The sequence below is a fragment of the Pyrus communis genome, chromosome 8 (assembly GCF_963583255.1).
Source record: "Pyrus communis chromosome 8, drPyrComm1.1, whole genome shotgun sequence".
Lineage (NCBI taxonomy): Eukaryota > Viridiplantae > Streptophyta > Magnoliopsida > Rosales > Rosaceae > Pyrus > Pyrus communis.
In genome coordinates, this window is record NC_084810.1 from 15,452,797 (window position 1) to 15,466,187 (window position 13,391).

Genomic DNA, 13,391 nt, shown 5'->3' on the forward strand with positions numbered 1-13,391 from the left:
TGGATCAATGATGTTGCTCGAGAAAAATATGTAAGTCATTCATGGGCCACTCATTTTTTTTCATTTCAAATGCACTGGAGATTAAAATTTTACAATTGACAAGATACAACTTAAGAAACACAGTTGAAATGAACATGCAAAATTGACATGATACTACTTGTTTGTCCCACCAATATATCTTATGTTAACTTTGCGTCTGTTACTTGTTGAGAAAAATATTATATGTGCCTAGTCCAATTTAATCCATAGTCAAATAGAAACTACAAATCATGTTTACATACAGGTTTTGCATGGTGATTTGCTTCTGCATCAGATAAGGATAACATACAAATGGTCAAGTTATGTTTTCTTAAGCATATTATAGCTGAAATGTTTGGAATGAAAGAAACTAAATCGTTTCTATTTAATTATGAAAGGATAACATGAAGAAAAAGAAGGATGAAATGAGGGAGAAATTGATCCAAGAAGCACATGAAAGTACACCATCAGATTTCGTACATTTGCCATTGGATGATGAGTTTGGAATCATGGCTGAAAACCTCGAGAGTAATGATGATGAAAATCTGTTCACAAAAATCAAGGCATTCATTGCTTCAAGTCAGGAGAAGACCAACAACTCTACAAAATCTGATGGTGATATTTCAGAGGGTGAAAATACTTATCTTGAGCTGGAAGAACATGATTTGGAAGAGGAATGATGTCCATATTGTGTCTTTTGCGGTTAGTTTTAAGTATGCACATGGTACACCTATTTTGTTAGCACATGGAACACCTCTTTTGTTAATTAGCACCTAAATGTGCCTTGGACTTGTCATTTGTTAGTACCCAAGATGTCTATATATAGGTGTTACTACTCTTAATTATTCTAGCTTAGACTTTTCTTTTGTTGGTACCTCAAGCTGTCGTTTGTTAGGCACCTCAAGCTATCTTTTGTTAGGCACCTCAAGCTCTTTTAAACTTCTCTTTTGAGATAGGTCACCATGACTTTAACTTTTGGGATGTACATTTGGTGAATGTATTCGACTTATGTGTTTTAATTTTTGATTAATGAAAATGTGAAGTATTACCTTATAATTGTTATGAATTGCAATTCTAGATTATGAAACAAGGGTTTTTGAGACGGAATAAAATAAATATTTTCAATTGTCGGGCAAGGGTTTAAGCGACAAGATGTTCGTCGCTAGAACCTTTGCGGGACGAGATTTCGTTTCACAAAAACATTGTAAATGGTCGGTTAGCATTTAAGTCATTGTATTTACTGCTTAATGACGCGACGGAAGTTTGGTCGCGCAGAACTTTGTGGGATGAAACTTCGTCATGCAAAGCCATGATTGGTGGTGTTGAAGTTGTGTTATATATTGCGTATTTATTTCGTTCTTTGTGCAATGAACAATTTGTTGCACAAAGGTTGTAGTCCTGAATGCACTACGAACATTTCGTCGCATAAAGTGTTACGTGTTCTTTATAAGCACAAATTGTGTTGCAGTTTTTATCACATTATTTTGTAACGTGATGGTAGATAATAAAGACAGTAGGAGAACGGCAGTTCGGGCTCAAATGGAGGAAGGAAACTGATAGAAAAGCATGCCCCCCGAGCCCCATGATATGACGCAATATGTGGAGTTTGTGCATGCGATTGGTGTAGAAATGCAGAACAATTGCCCTACTGCTGAGTGACGTTCTTAGAAATATGTACCCGAGGATGTGAAGAAGGCGGTGATGGATCAATTATTAGTAAGTGTGACAAATGTTGAAAAATATTTAATTTTGCGAAATTGTTTGTTATATGTTGTAATTAATTATTTGCATATATGTGTAATAATGTAACTGTACTCTTGATGATACGAACAAAGATGAAGTTGATGGAGAAGGCGTTGAAGACGGATTACAAGTAGTGGCGTTATGACGTGGAGCGGAATGGAGGACCAGTGGAGCTGTAATTTTAAATTTATGTTTTTGAGGACAATATCTAATTTTAAGGTTTTCTTCTAAGTTATGTATTTGGACTTAATTAGGCTTTAATACATGTTTTGTTGTTTAAATAACTAAATGGGTTAATTTAATTTATTTAAGTTTTCAATTATTTTTAGAATAAATATTATAATTGAATATTTGTTTGTAATTATGAAGTTACGTAAATAACTTCATAATTACAATCACTTACGTATTCGTTCGTCGCTATAAATTTTGCGCGATGAAATGTTAGTCTCATAGAATTTATGTGACGATCTCATAAAAACTGTGGTTAAGTTTACCGTCATATTTCGAATCCATATGTTTTGCGTGACGAATGGTTCGTTCCGTAAGGTGGTAAAAACAGGGGTATATTTGGCGCCATATTTCAAATCTATATGTTTTGTATGGCGGCTAATTCCTGAATGGGATTAGGGCCCTAACCAGAGGTATAATGTGACAATATCTCGTTGAAGTTGTGTATTGATTACAATTTTATTGTGCTTGCAGACATTATGGACAGACACTGGATACAGAATTCGAACAGATGTGCACCCGAGTACTTGGATGGAATAAATGAGTTTATTGAGTTCGCATGCAGACACAACATAGGGGTAACTAGAATCTGGTGTCTATTTAGGAGGTGTAAAAACACCTTAAAGAAGACCTTTGAAAATGTTTGATTCCATTTACTAAGAAATGGGATGATAGATACATATACGACTTAGAATCACCAAGGGGAACAATTAGACTATACTTCGTTGTCAAACGTGACACGAATGGAAAATGTTGAACCTAATGTGGATCCTAACGAACAGGTTATGAATATTATAAATGAAACTTTTCCATTTCCCTTGATTAATACGAACGAGGGAGGGGATGATGATGTGCTTAAACTGATGGACAGTGAAGCTTTCGAACAATTTGAAAACTGTTAAAAAGTATGAACCAAGATTTATACCTAGGATGTGAAGACTATTCGGTGCTCATGACCATTATGAAGTTGGTGCATGGCAAAATAAAATATCGAATTTCCAACTAGTGCTTAGACTATTTTTTGGGGGTTATAAAGAGAATGCTGTTAAAGGACAATAGTTTGTCGAAAGATTATAAAAGTGTGCAAAAAGTGTTGAATGGTTTGGGATTGGGTTATGAAAAAATTCACGCTTGCAAAAATAATTGTATATTGTTCTATAAGGAGAATAAAGCGTTGGACAAATTCCTGGTATGTAACGAGTCGAGTTTCAAAATGACATCGCAGAATAGACTGACGAAGATTCCACAGAAAGTTATGCATTATTTGCCACTAAAGCTGAGGTTGCAATGATTATATGTGTCGACGCATACTGCAAGTGACAGGAGATGGCATAAAGAAAGTCGGGTGAATGATGACATGATGAGGCATGGAAAGATTTTGACCGGATGTACCCCAATTTTGTAGCTGAGGCTCGTAACATTAGGTTGTGACTTGCCACTAACGAATTCAATCCTTCCAGGGTTCTAAACCATTACCACAACACTTGACCGATATTTGTTTTTCCTCATAATTTGCCGCCTTGGAAATGCATGAAGAAAGAATATATGATGTTGACTCTTTTGATCACCAAGGTCCTTGGTAAGTCTATTGATGTTTATTTGTAGCCGATGGTTAATGAGCTAAAAGATTTATCGGAAAATGGTTTCTGCACGTACAATAAGTCTACGGAGAAGATGTTCACATTACCTGCAGCAGTGATGTGGACAGTATACAATTTTTTGGCATATGCCATGGTTTCCAGGTGGACACTAAAGGTTATTTTTCATGTCCAGTTTGTAAGGATGACATGACATCTGGTTGTCATGCCGGAAAAGTTTGATATCTTGGTCATCGGACATGGTTGCCTTGGGACCACGAGTGGCATGAGAAGGACAAAGAGTTCGACGGAAAAATAGAGCCTCGACTTAGACCTAGAGAGTGGTCCGGTGACCAAATTTTAAAAACAAGGCCTCGACCAGCAACCCATCTGAATTGAACCCACAAATCTATGTTTTCTAAGCTCCCGTACTAGTCTAAGCTAAAACTGAAACATAACCTCGATGTTATGCATGTTGAGAAAAATGAGTTTGACATATTGGTGGCCACAATTCTAGATATTGAGGGCAAGACGAAGACACTGTCAAAGCTCATCTTAATCTGGAGCAAATGGGAATACAACCCCGTTTATGGATGAATAGGGACAGCGACACAACGAGAAGGTTCCCTGCGTTTTTTTCACTCTAACCAAATTTTTGGGGGCTGAGCGTGATGACAAGTTGTGTACACAAAATAACGGTGTCCATGTCCCGAGTGGTGGCAAAAGTACAAACTTTGAGTTTTATGGCAAACCATCCAGTGTCATACAAGTGCTATACAAAAACCATTACCAAGTTGTCATTTTTAAATGCCGATGGTTTGATACAAACCGACATAGGTAAGGAAGTGTTAAGAGGGACCATGGCTTACTCTCAGTCAACACTACCAGAACTTGGTACGATAAATTCAATTTTTTATGATAAAAAATTAAATTTTTTTAAATTATTACACATTCTTGGCACACTGTTAAATTTAACAGTGTGCCAAATATTATAAATTACATGCGAAGCCTATTTACGCAACGAATTTTCATGTTTGGTTGTGTAATTTCTAATATTTGGCACATTGTTAAATTTGTCTTGAAAAATTTAAATTTCCACAAAAATTCAAAAAATGTGCGACGACTTTAGGGTTTGCGCAATAGATGGCTTTATAGCGCGAATAAATATACGACTTCTGCGCAACAAATCGTGCATCGCACAAAGGTGTTCGTTTTAATTATTTCAAAAAACCATCCTCCTTTCCCCTCACTTTCTTCTTTCTCTTGCCGTGCACTCCCTTTCTCCGCTGTTCTCACCCTCTCTCAGTCGCACTCTCCTTCCTTCCTAGCCATCGTCCTCCTCTCTCCCACCTACCCTCCCCTTCTCTCACCTACTCTCTCCCTCACTCAGGTGTAGTCTCCCTGTCTCTCTCCTGCACAACCCACGCCATGCGTCCCTCCCTCTCTCACTGTTCGTCAATGCAGCCGATGTTCTCTATTCTCAGGTATCTTGCTTTTCTTTTCTTTTCTTTTTTAATTTCATTTTAATTAACCATTTAGGCTTATTACATTAGGGGATTAGGATTTGCCGATTAGGATTTCGATTTGGGGATTAAGGTTTAGAATATAGGAGTAGGGTTCGACATTAGGGTTTCCTGATTTGGGGAATTTTATAATTTGGCCTTAATTTGTAATTAGGGGGAATTTAATTAGAGAATCTAATTTGGGGGATTAGGGTTAGGGATAGGCACGGATTAGATTAGGGATAAGGGAATTTTCTAATTTAAGGGAATGGTATATAATTAGGGCTCAATTGAAATTAGGGGTAGTTTTTAATTAGGGGGAATTTAATTAGAAAATGTAATTTGGGGGTTAGGGTTAGGGGTAGGCATGGATTAGATTAGGGATAGGAGAATTTTCTAATTTTGGTGAATGTTGTATAATTAACTTATAGTTATATAATTAAAATTACATTTAGCTTAATTTTCTAAATTATAGTTATATAATCAAATTAAGGTTAGGGATTGTTTTTAGTGGCCAGATTAGGTTAGGGTTCTAGGAGAATAGGTTACGGTTGTAGTGGATTAATTTAAATTTGTACATTCATGTTATATAATGTTATTTTGTAATCACACATTTAGTTTAAATTTGTTTACCTATAATAGTTAAATTTTAAATTTTAAATTTTTTTCTCTGTTAATTTTGTAGATGTCTCACCTTACATCTACCTGAAGGGCTGCGAGTAGTGGGTCCCCTGCACCTTGTCCACCACCTCCTACTGCAAGAAGTGCTCCAACGACAGTGGACCGTCCTATGACTGTGTCAAGAGGATTCGATGTGGCATAGGCGCCGGCATCATCGACGCCTTTGGTGGCACTTCCGCCTAGTGCAAGTCTTACTCATCAGCATGCCTGGACTCCCGCCACGGCATCCACATCCACATCCAAAGCCACCCGCTCATGTAAAATAACAAAATCCATTTAATTTAGCTAATTCAAATACAATTATTTGCAACTTTGACAAAAAGAAATGGAGAAGAAAAATCTAAACCTAGCTAAATGACTAGTTAAATATATTGATTTTTATCTTAAAAAATGTGTTTTAGATATTTCATCCCTTAAAAAATTGTTCACAATGTTGCTTGCATGTGTGCTTTATTGTTTATTACGGTTTGCATGTTTTGAGAATTGGTATAAATGTAGGGGAGGTTTTGTTGAAATTTTGGTAAATTTTTAACTTAATGTTTGACGTTTATTTTGTTGTTTTGCAGCTAAGAAAAACACCAAAAGACCTTGCCAATAGCTGAAGACGGGGCAGATCACCTAGGTGACAAATGATGGTATCACGATTGGATATGATGAGAGGCATCGGGCTACACCTACAACGGAGCAGCTCAGTGCATTGGCCCACGACATGGGACATGTCGTTAGGACCAAGTGCCTTATGCTGTGGAAATTGTGGCACGAGATCCCGACGAAGATGAAGAACTTAGTCCACAATCGTTTATCGGTAAGTTCCTAACTTTGTTTTATTCAATTATATATCAAGTTCATATTTTTATATTAATTTTTTTCCTTTTTTAACTTTGACTTCAATTTTAATTTAATACTCGGTAAATTGTAGACAAATTACAATTTTGAAGACATAAATGAGTCGATGGACAACTAAATAGGCAGGTTGTATTACGAGTGGTACAAGTAGTGGAAGAGCAACCTCAACAAACATTATGAGTTGTTTGATGATCCGAAGGTCACTTTAGAGGAGGGTTGCCTATTGGAGTTGGAGAATCTGCCGGACAAGTGGGCGTAGCTTTGCGGCCATTTTCAAGACCCCTCCTATGTGGTACGTTTTTATATATGTATTACTTATTTAATTTTAATTGTTTTAAAAATTATTCCTAATTTGGGCTATGCGTTTGTTTCATTATCTTTAAATATTACACTAATACGTTTCTTTTATGTTAACAAAAGAAGGCGAAGGCGAAGGTGAACAAGATCAACTAGGAGAAGAAAAGTCTTCTCCACCATTCTGGTTTGAGACCCATCTCCTATAGGATGGAGGCACAACGATAGGTAATGAGAGTTTAATATTTGCACTTATAATTTCTTACAAATATTCAATTTATTTTCCGCTGTTTTTATGTTTTTTTTGTTGCTTTTATTCTAGGGGGTTCTAAATTTCCTGAGATAGACGTCTTTAAGGAAGTTTATGCTTGGGTCGGGGATGAGCTTGCTAAGCAGCTACACATAAGTACTTTTTTTCAATTTCCTATTTTACGCTTCCAAAAAGTACAAAATTTAATTTAATATTAATTCTTACTAATCCACTTCTGTCTTATTGTCATAGTTGATGATGGTGGAGAGGACCTAGACCGTCCTTTAGGAGTCTGCCTTCCAGCTTCCCCTGGACACTTCTATCGAATATTTGGCTCCGCCTGAGAATGCAGGGTTTCAGATCTTAACTGAGACCTTGGATATGACCCTTGGGAGGAGGCTGGGGAAGTATTGTCGGGGGATGGGGCAAGCTCGTTAGTGCACTACTAGGGCCTTATCATCATCACAACCACAAGGCCCTAGCGTCACTAGATTGACGCATGAAGTGGTCGACCTAAGGAGTAAGGTCACGTTGATCGTTTAGGCCTTTAGCTTGAATGGCATCTGTCTCCCACTTGGCGTTATGGTCCCTTCCATCTTCGAGTCACATAACTCGTCAACCTCCGAGCCCGTCCACTAGCTTGATCATCATCCTGCCTAGCACACCAACTCGCATCTCATCCAACAGCCCGACTTCCAGCCTGACCCATACCCCTACTCGCACCTCGACCCGCAAACGACCCCATTTAATGACCAAATAGATTATAGGTTTCTTTTTTCTTAGTTTTAAACTTTTTACTTGTATGTACATTTTTATTTGATATATAAATGGCATTTTCCCCTCCATTCATTATAGTTGCAATTTTAATAATAAAAAATTAATTATTATTTAAATAAATTATGTAACCAGAACCAAAAAAAAAAAAAAAAAAAAAAAAAAAAAAACTAATTAATTAAAAAAATTTACACCACGCAACGAACACTTGGTCGTGTTAAGTTTTTGTGAACTAGTGTCCTATATCAAGTATTCGTCGCGCAAACATACTGGCCACCAAAACCACCGTCCCATGTACTGTATCCCTTCCAGCTCACTTTGTTGCATTAGGTTACGTGCGATAAACTCATTTTGTTCCCTTAAATTTTGCGCAACAACGTCTTCGTCGTTGCTCATTTTCATTCTTGTGCGACAAAATTTTTGTTCTTGTCGCGCAAGTCTGTTTTCACGACCCTTGTGTGATGAACTTTTTGTTGCATGAATTCCAATGTGGTATCCTTTACTCGACGAATTACCTTTCATCGCGAAAAGTGTTAAATGTAGTAGTGTATTAAGTAATAATCTTCTTATAATAATAAAATTATTTAGTCCAAAAATATTATTGTAGAGAAGTTTTACTGTATATGTTAGCTGAAGGTTGAACATTGCCCTGTCATTTAGTTCAACTTTTAGTAAGGTTATTAGGTTTTTATAATTAATTTATTTATTTTTAATAAAATATTTTAAACTTGGGAGGGTGACATTGTAGCTTGGCTATAGTGCAATTGTGGAGAAAATTTGGTTTCAATTTCAAAATTGTCATTTTTTTAAGGGTAAATTACACAGTAATTATCTCAACTATTGGGTCATTAACAGTTTCATACCTCGTCTTTAAAAAGTTTCAATGTCATACTGTATCTACGAATTTCTTGCAGTGTCATACATTCCGTCAGTTTGTCTGTTAATTCTCTGTTAAATGCTGACGTGTCTTTAAGCGGGACCCACTCTTTATTAAAAAATTAATTAAATATTAAAAAATTAATTATTATATTTTAATTTTCAATAAAATAAATTTTTTTAAATGGGGTATCTACCCGTCCACCCGTGTCCCTTCTTTTTCTTCTTCTTCTGTTCTTCCCCATCCACCCGTGTCCCTCCCCCTCCCCCCCCCCCCCCCCCAAAACAACCTTCTTTCACCACCCCACCGCTGCCCTTTCTTCCTCATATCCACGCCGACGAGGAACACCGCATCAACAATCCACCCAAACAGTCCCTTAAACCCACTAATCCATCCAAACAATCCCTTAAACCCTACCATCGCCTCCCCCAACCTGCAGCTCACCTCCGCCAGCACATCCAGGTCCCGAGAGTGAGTCACCGCCTATACAATCTCCCTTGCCCGCTTCACCGAATCGCCGTTCCTAAACACGTCCGACCCGACAAACACCTCGTCTGGGTTTAGGTCGATGTCACCGTTTTGCGCGTTAGGGTGCAGATTGATAGAGGGAAGGGGGATCCATAAGTGAGATGAAGGGAGGTGGAGATGGAGGAAGAGAGGGCGGCGATGGGGTGGTGAAGGAAGGTTGAAGGAAGGTTGACAGACAACTGACGGAATGTATGAAATTGTAACAAATTCGTAAATGAGGTATGACATTGAAACTTCTTAAAGACGAGGTATGAAACTGTTAATGACCAATAGTTGAGATAGTTCTGTATAATTTACCCTTTTTTTAATGTAAATATGGGCTATGTTGTGGGTTTGTGGGTTTGGGCCCTACATGGGTTGTAGTGTAAATCTGTAAGTTTGGCCTTGTGGTGTTCCTTGACTAGAGTAATGCCTTTGCCCATTTAGGCATGTACTAGGTCTGACACAATTAGTTGTGGCCCATTTAAATATACCTGGTTTTTCTTTAGAGTTAATGGTTTCATTAGTAGGGCAAAGTTCATTTTCGTTAAATAAATAGTGGGTTAGATGCCATAATATAAGTACAATTAGTGGTATTATTGTCGAAAACAAATGTATTTCTTTTTTCATATTCCTCTAATTTTATTTTGGGAAGAGAATAGACAAAAAATTTTTTTCTTGCACAAATATATGGTATTAATACTTTTAGTATATTTCTTTATTTACATGACAAATTTATCTACCGCCATAGGACACGGGCATGAATACTTGTTTACAATTAGATGTGGGGCACTTGAGGTACTTACAAAATAATTTTATCATAATAATTTGATATTGAACTGGTCATCCACAATTATAAAATAACAAAACTTTGTGTGTCGCACCTTATCAATGATTATGAAAAAAGTTGTACTCTCATCTCTTCACATATCAAGGTTTTAACGAGGTTAATCGCCTCCAGCACCTTATCAATGATTATGAAAAAGTCATAATATCTTCCCTTTATTTAGGCTGTCCCATTAGGTTTTTAATTGGAGGGTTTTAACGAGCAACAACCATTGACTAGTGAATATTTTGTTTAGATTTTGGGTTCATCTCGTTAGAATTAGATTTTAGTTTGCTTGCTTATAATGAATTATGGTTAGTTTATTATAAATAGGGTGTTTTTTTTTCTTTCTATTTTTTGAACAATCGATATTATTTACACTAAGGGGATGGGGTGAGCTTAATCTCACAATGGGCTAGCAATAATGTGGTTCAAATTCATCCTTGGCAAGAATCTCAAACCTAAGACCTCCCATTTATCAGTGAAGAGGAATACTGTTAGATCGTAAAACTAAGTGGCAATAGGGTGTTTTGTTATTCAATTGAGAATAACTCAATCAAGATGTAGTCCCTTTCGTTTGTGTAGCCTTCTTGACTGTTAAGATTGTGGAACCTAAAATAATCCCAAAAATTCTAGAGGCGACACATGTCCTTTTATTCAAGAATGACAAGATTGCCCTAAATAAATGGGCAGACTTCTCAGATGCACCCACGCGCAGCTCATATCCCTGAAAGATTCAACAGCTGAACACAACTGCCCACAGTTCACCTGCCTTTTACAAGGAATTAAAGATAAGGATTAATTATCCAAATCCTATCTTTAATACATTCCTGATTGAAGATTGACTCCAATCAAGTAAGTAATGCTAATTTAATTCAATTAAGGATTATTAGCCTATTATCTAAAGATATTATCTCCTATTAAATATCTTGGAAATATTCAGAGAAACTAACTTAGGCATCAGAGATCCGTTGACCTAAAACCCTTCTCTCTCCCCCCCCCAACAAATTGGTGCTTTCATTGAGAGATGATTCAAAATACTCGAAAAAGCCTCTCGCATTAGTTTCTTGAATTTTCTATTACGTTGAATTTCTTACACGTCGTATTAATTAAATTTTCCTAGAAAAATTTCTTGATCAATCCTTGGAGAAAGGATACAATGGTAGGAAATTCAGAAATTAGGAAGAACAAAACCCTATACGTGGAAAGATTTGGACCAGAGAGTGGAGACGAGGACATAGCCCCACGACGAAGATCCTTACGGCTCTTGACGGCAGGAGAAGCACAGCCGCGGCAAGGCCACCAGGCCACCGCACCTCCCACCAAACCCTAAGCAGGAGGCCCAGGTCCACTTCGAAGCTCCTGGCCAAGAGGCCCCGAACTTGGCAGCGGCCACAACAAGCCCTGGACAGAAGGTCCAGCCCAATGCAGTAGCAGGCCTTATTCCATAGCAGGCCTGAATCTGAGCCCAGAATTCGGCAACTGCTGCTAGCCAAGCAGCTCAGCGAGCCCGAGCCCAAGCCCAAGCCACTTAGCCAGCAGGCCAAGATGTGGTGGCCCAACGGCCAGGAGGGCCCACGACAATGCAGATCCAAGACGAGCAGGCACCAGTCTAACACACCCGCGACCCACTCTGATTACCTGACATGCGACTTAACCTATTCTAAGGCCACCTCCAGCGGTCCAGATTCCGACCACATGTCCTTCGATCAACTCAGGGTTACTTACACCCTACTTTTCTGCAGGATTGCCCGCTCTGGACTCAAGCTTTGTACATGCAATTCACTATACTTCCACCACGCATGGAGATATCCATTATCCGGACTCTTCCAATCCATACGGCGAGCACCACCTACCACAGCAAGTCGCTAATTTGACGAACGCCCTCGTGTAGCAGACCACCTTAGTGAACCAACTCCTCGAGAACATCAAGATGCAGCATGCCCCAGATGAGGTGTCTCGAAGCAGGAGAATGGCGGACGAACGTGACTCATTCTAACGACGTCCCGGCAAAGAGCCGCTCAACCAACCATGAACTGAGCGTTCGGGTAGTGTACACTCTGGTTTCGGCCCTCGGGGAAATATCTTTTCCTCGTAGCAGAGCAGCTGCGCAGATTCCAACGCATTAACATAACCGACGATGCCTTCCTTAGAGACGTGGTGAACCTGAGCAGGTCACCTTTTACAAACAAGATCGAGCGAACGGATCCACCACGGAAGTTCAACCTGCCACATTTCACCTGGTGTAGGGGAGATGAAGATCTCGACAGACACTTGATGCACTATCGAAGTGCCATGACCCTCTACGCTAACAATGACGCTCTCATGTGCAAGATCTTTGCCATGACGCTACAAGGCGAGGTGCAAGACTGGTTCCACACCTTGTCGCCATATTTAATCCAGAACTTCGATGAACTTTCCTTGGTTTTCAGTAAGGAATATTCGTCTTACCGCTCGATCAAGAATAGGTCTGACCAACTTTTCAGCATGAAAAAGGATCTGAATGAGTCACTCCGCACCTATGTCAAGAGATTCAAGGCGGAAAAGGCAAAGATCGTCGGATGCGATGATAGCATTGCTTGTTCAGCTTCCAAAAAGGACTCCCAGCAGATCACCAACTATGTGGAGAATTGATTATGGGTGAGAACCTATTCCTAGCAAACTCTTATGCTTTGGCAGAAAAGCACTCCCTTTGGGATAGAGAAAAGCACTCCTAGAAGTTGCTTGAGCAGTCGCACAAAGACGCGAAGTCGACTTAAAAGAAGGTGAGCAATAAACTGCTCGATAACAAAAGTAAGCCAGGTGAAAAATACAGGGATCGGACCCCAGCTAAGGGGGGTGCAACACGCAAGACGCACACTAGGTTCTCCATCCCAGTCAGCCAGATCCTTCGCGACCTCAAGGATAAGCCATGGTTTAAGTCACCGTCACCTTTAAAATATGACACCTCTAAGATGGACCAGACTAAGTACTGTGCATTCCACAGAGGTCCTGAGCACACAACTAATGATTGCACCACATAGAGGAGGCACATCGAGCAATTTATGAAGAAAGGCAAGTGTGACTAGTATGTCGACAGACCAGCTGCCCGGCCAAGGCGAGAAGCAGATGTTGTTGCTAAACCCCCAACCAAGACAATCCGAATCAACGAAATCTTTGTCAAATCCGAGCATCTGGGGGCCACCAATAACTCCAAGCAGAGGAAGATCCAGCAGACGAGATTGGTCAATCAGGTTCAAGCCATAAATGTTGTACCTAGACCAATCGT

General features: G+C 39.0%; 1 protein-coding gene and 1 long non-coding RNA gene across 2 annotated transcripts; both read left to right on the plus strand.

Moving 5' to 3' along the window:
* Positions 1-4,778: 4,778 nt before the first annotated feature.
* Positions 4,779-7,976, plus strand: LOC137741363 (uncharacterized). Its single transcript, XR_011069288.1, has 7 exons — positions 4,779-5,050; positions 5,754-6,006; positions 6,316-6,554; positions 6,669-6,887; positions 7,016-7,117; positions 7,212-7,295; positions 7,392-7,976. It is a non-coding gene; the product is annotated as an uncharacterized lncRNA (long non-coding RNA).
* A 4,442-nt stretch (positions 7,977-12,418) lies between these two features.
* LOC137743016 (uncharacterized) lies at positions 12,419-12,757 on the plus strand. The gene has a single exon (XM_068482938.1). It carries the CDS (start codon positions 12,419-12,421, stop codon positions 12,755-12,757), a length of 339 nt encoding a protein of 112 aa, XP_068339039.1.
* Positions 12,758-13,391: the final 634 nt, after the last annotated feature.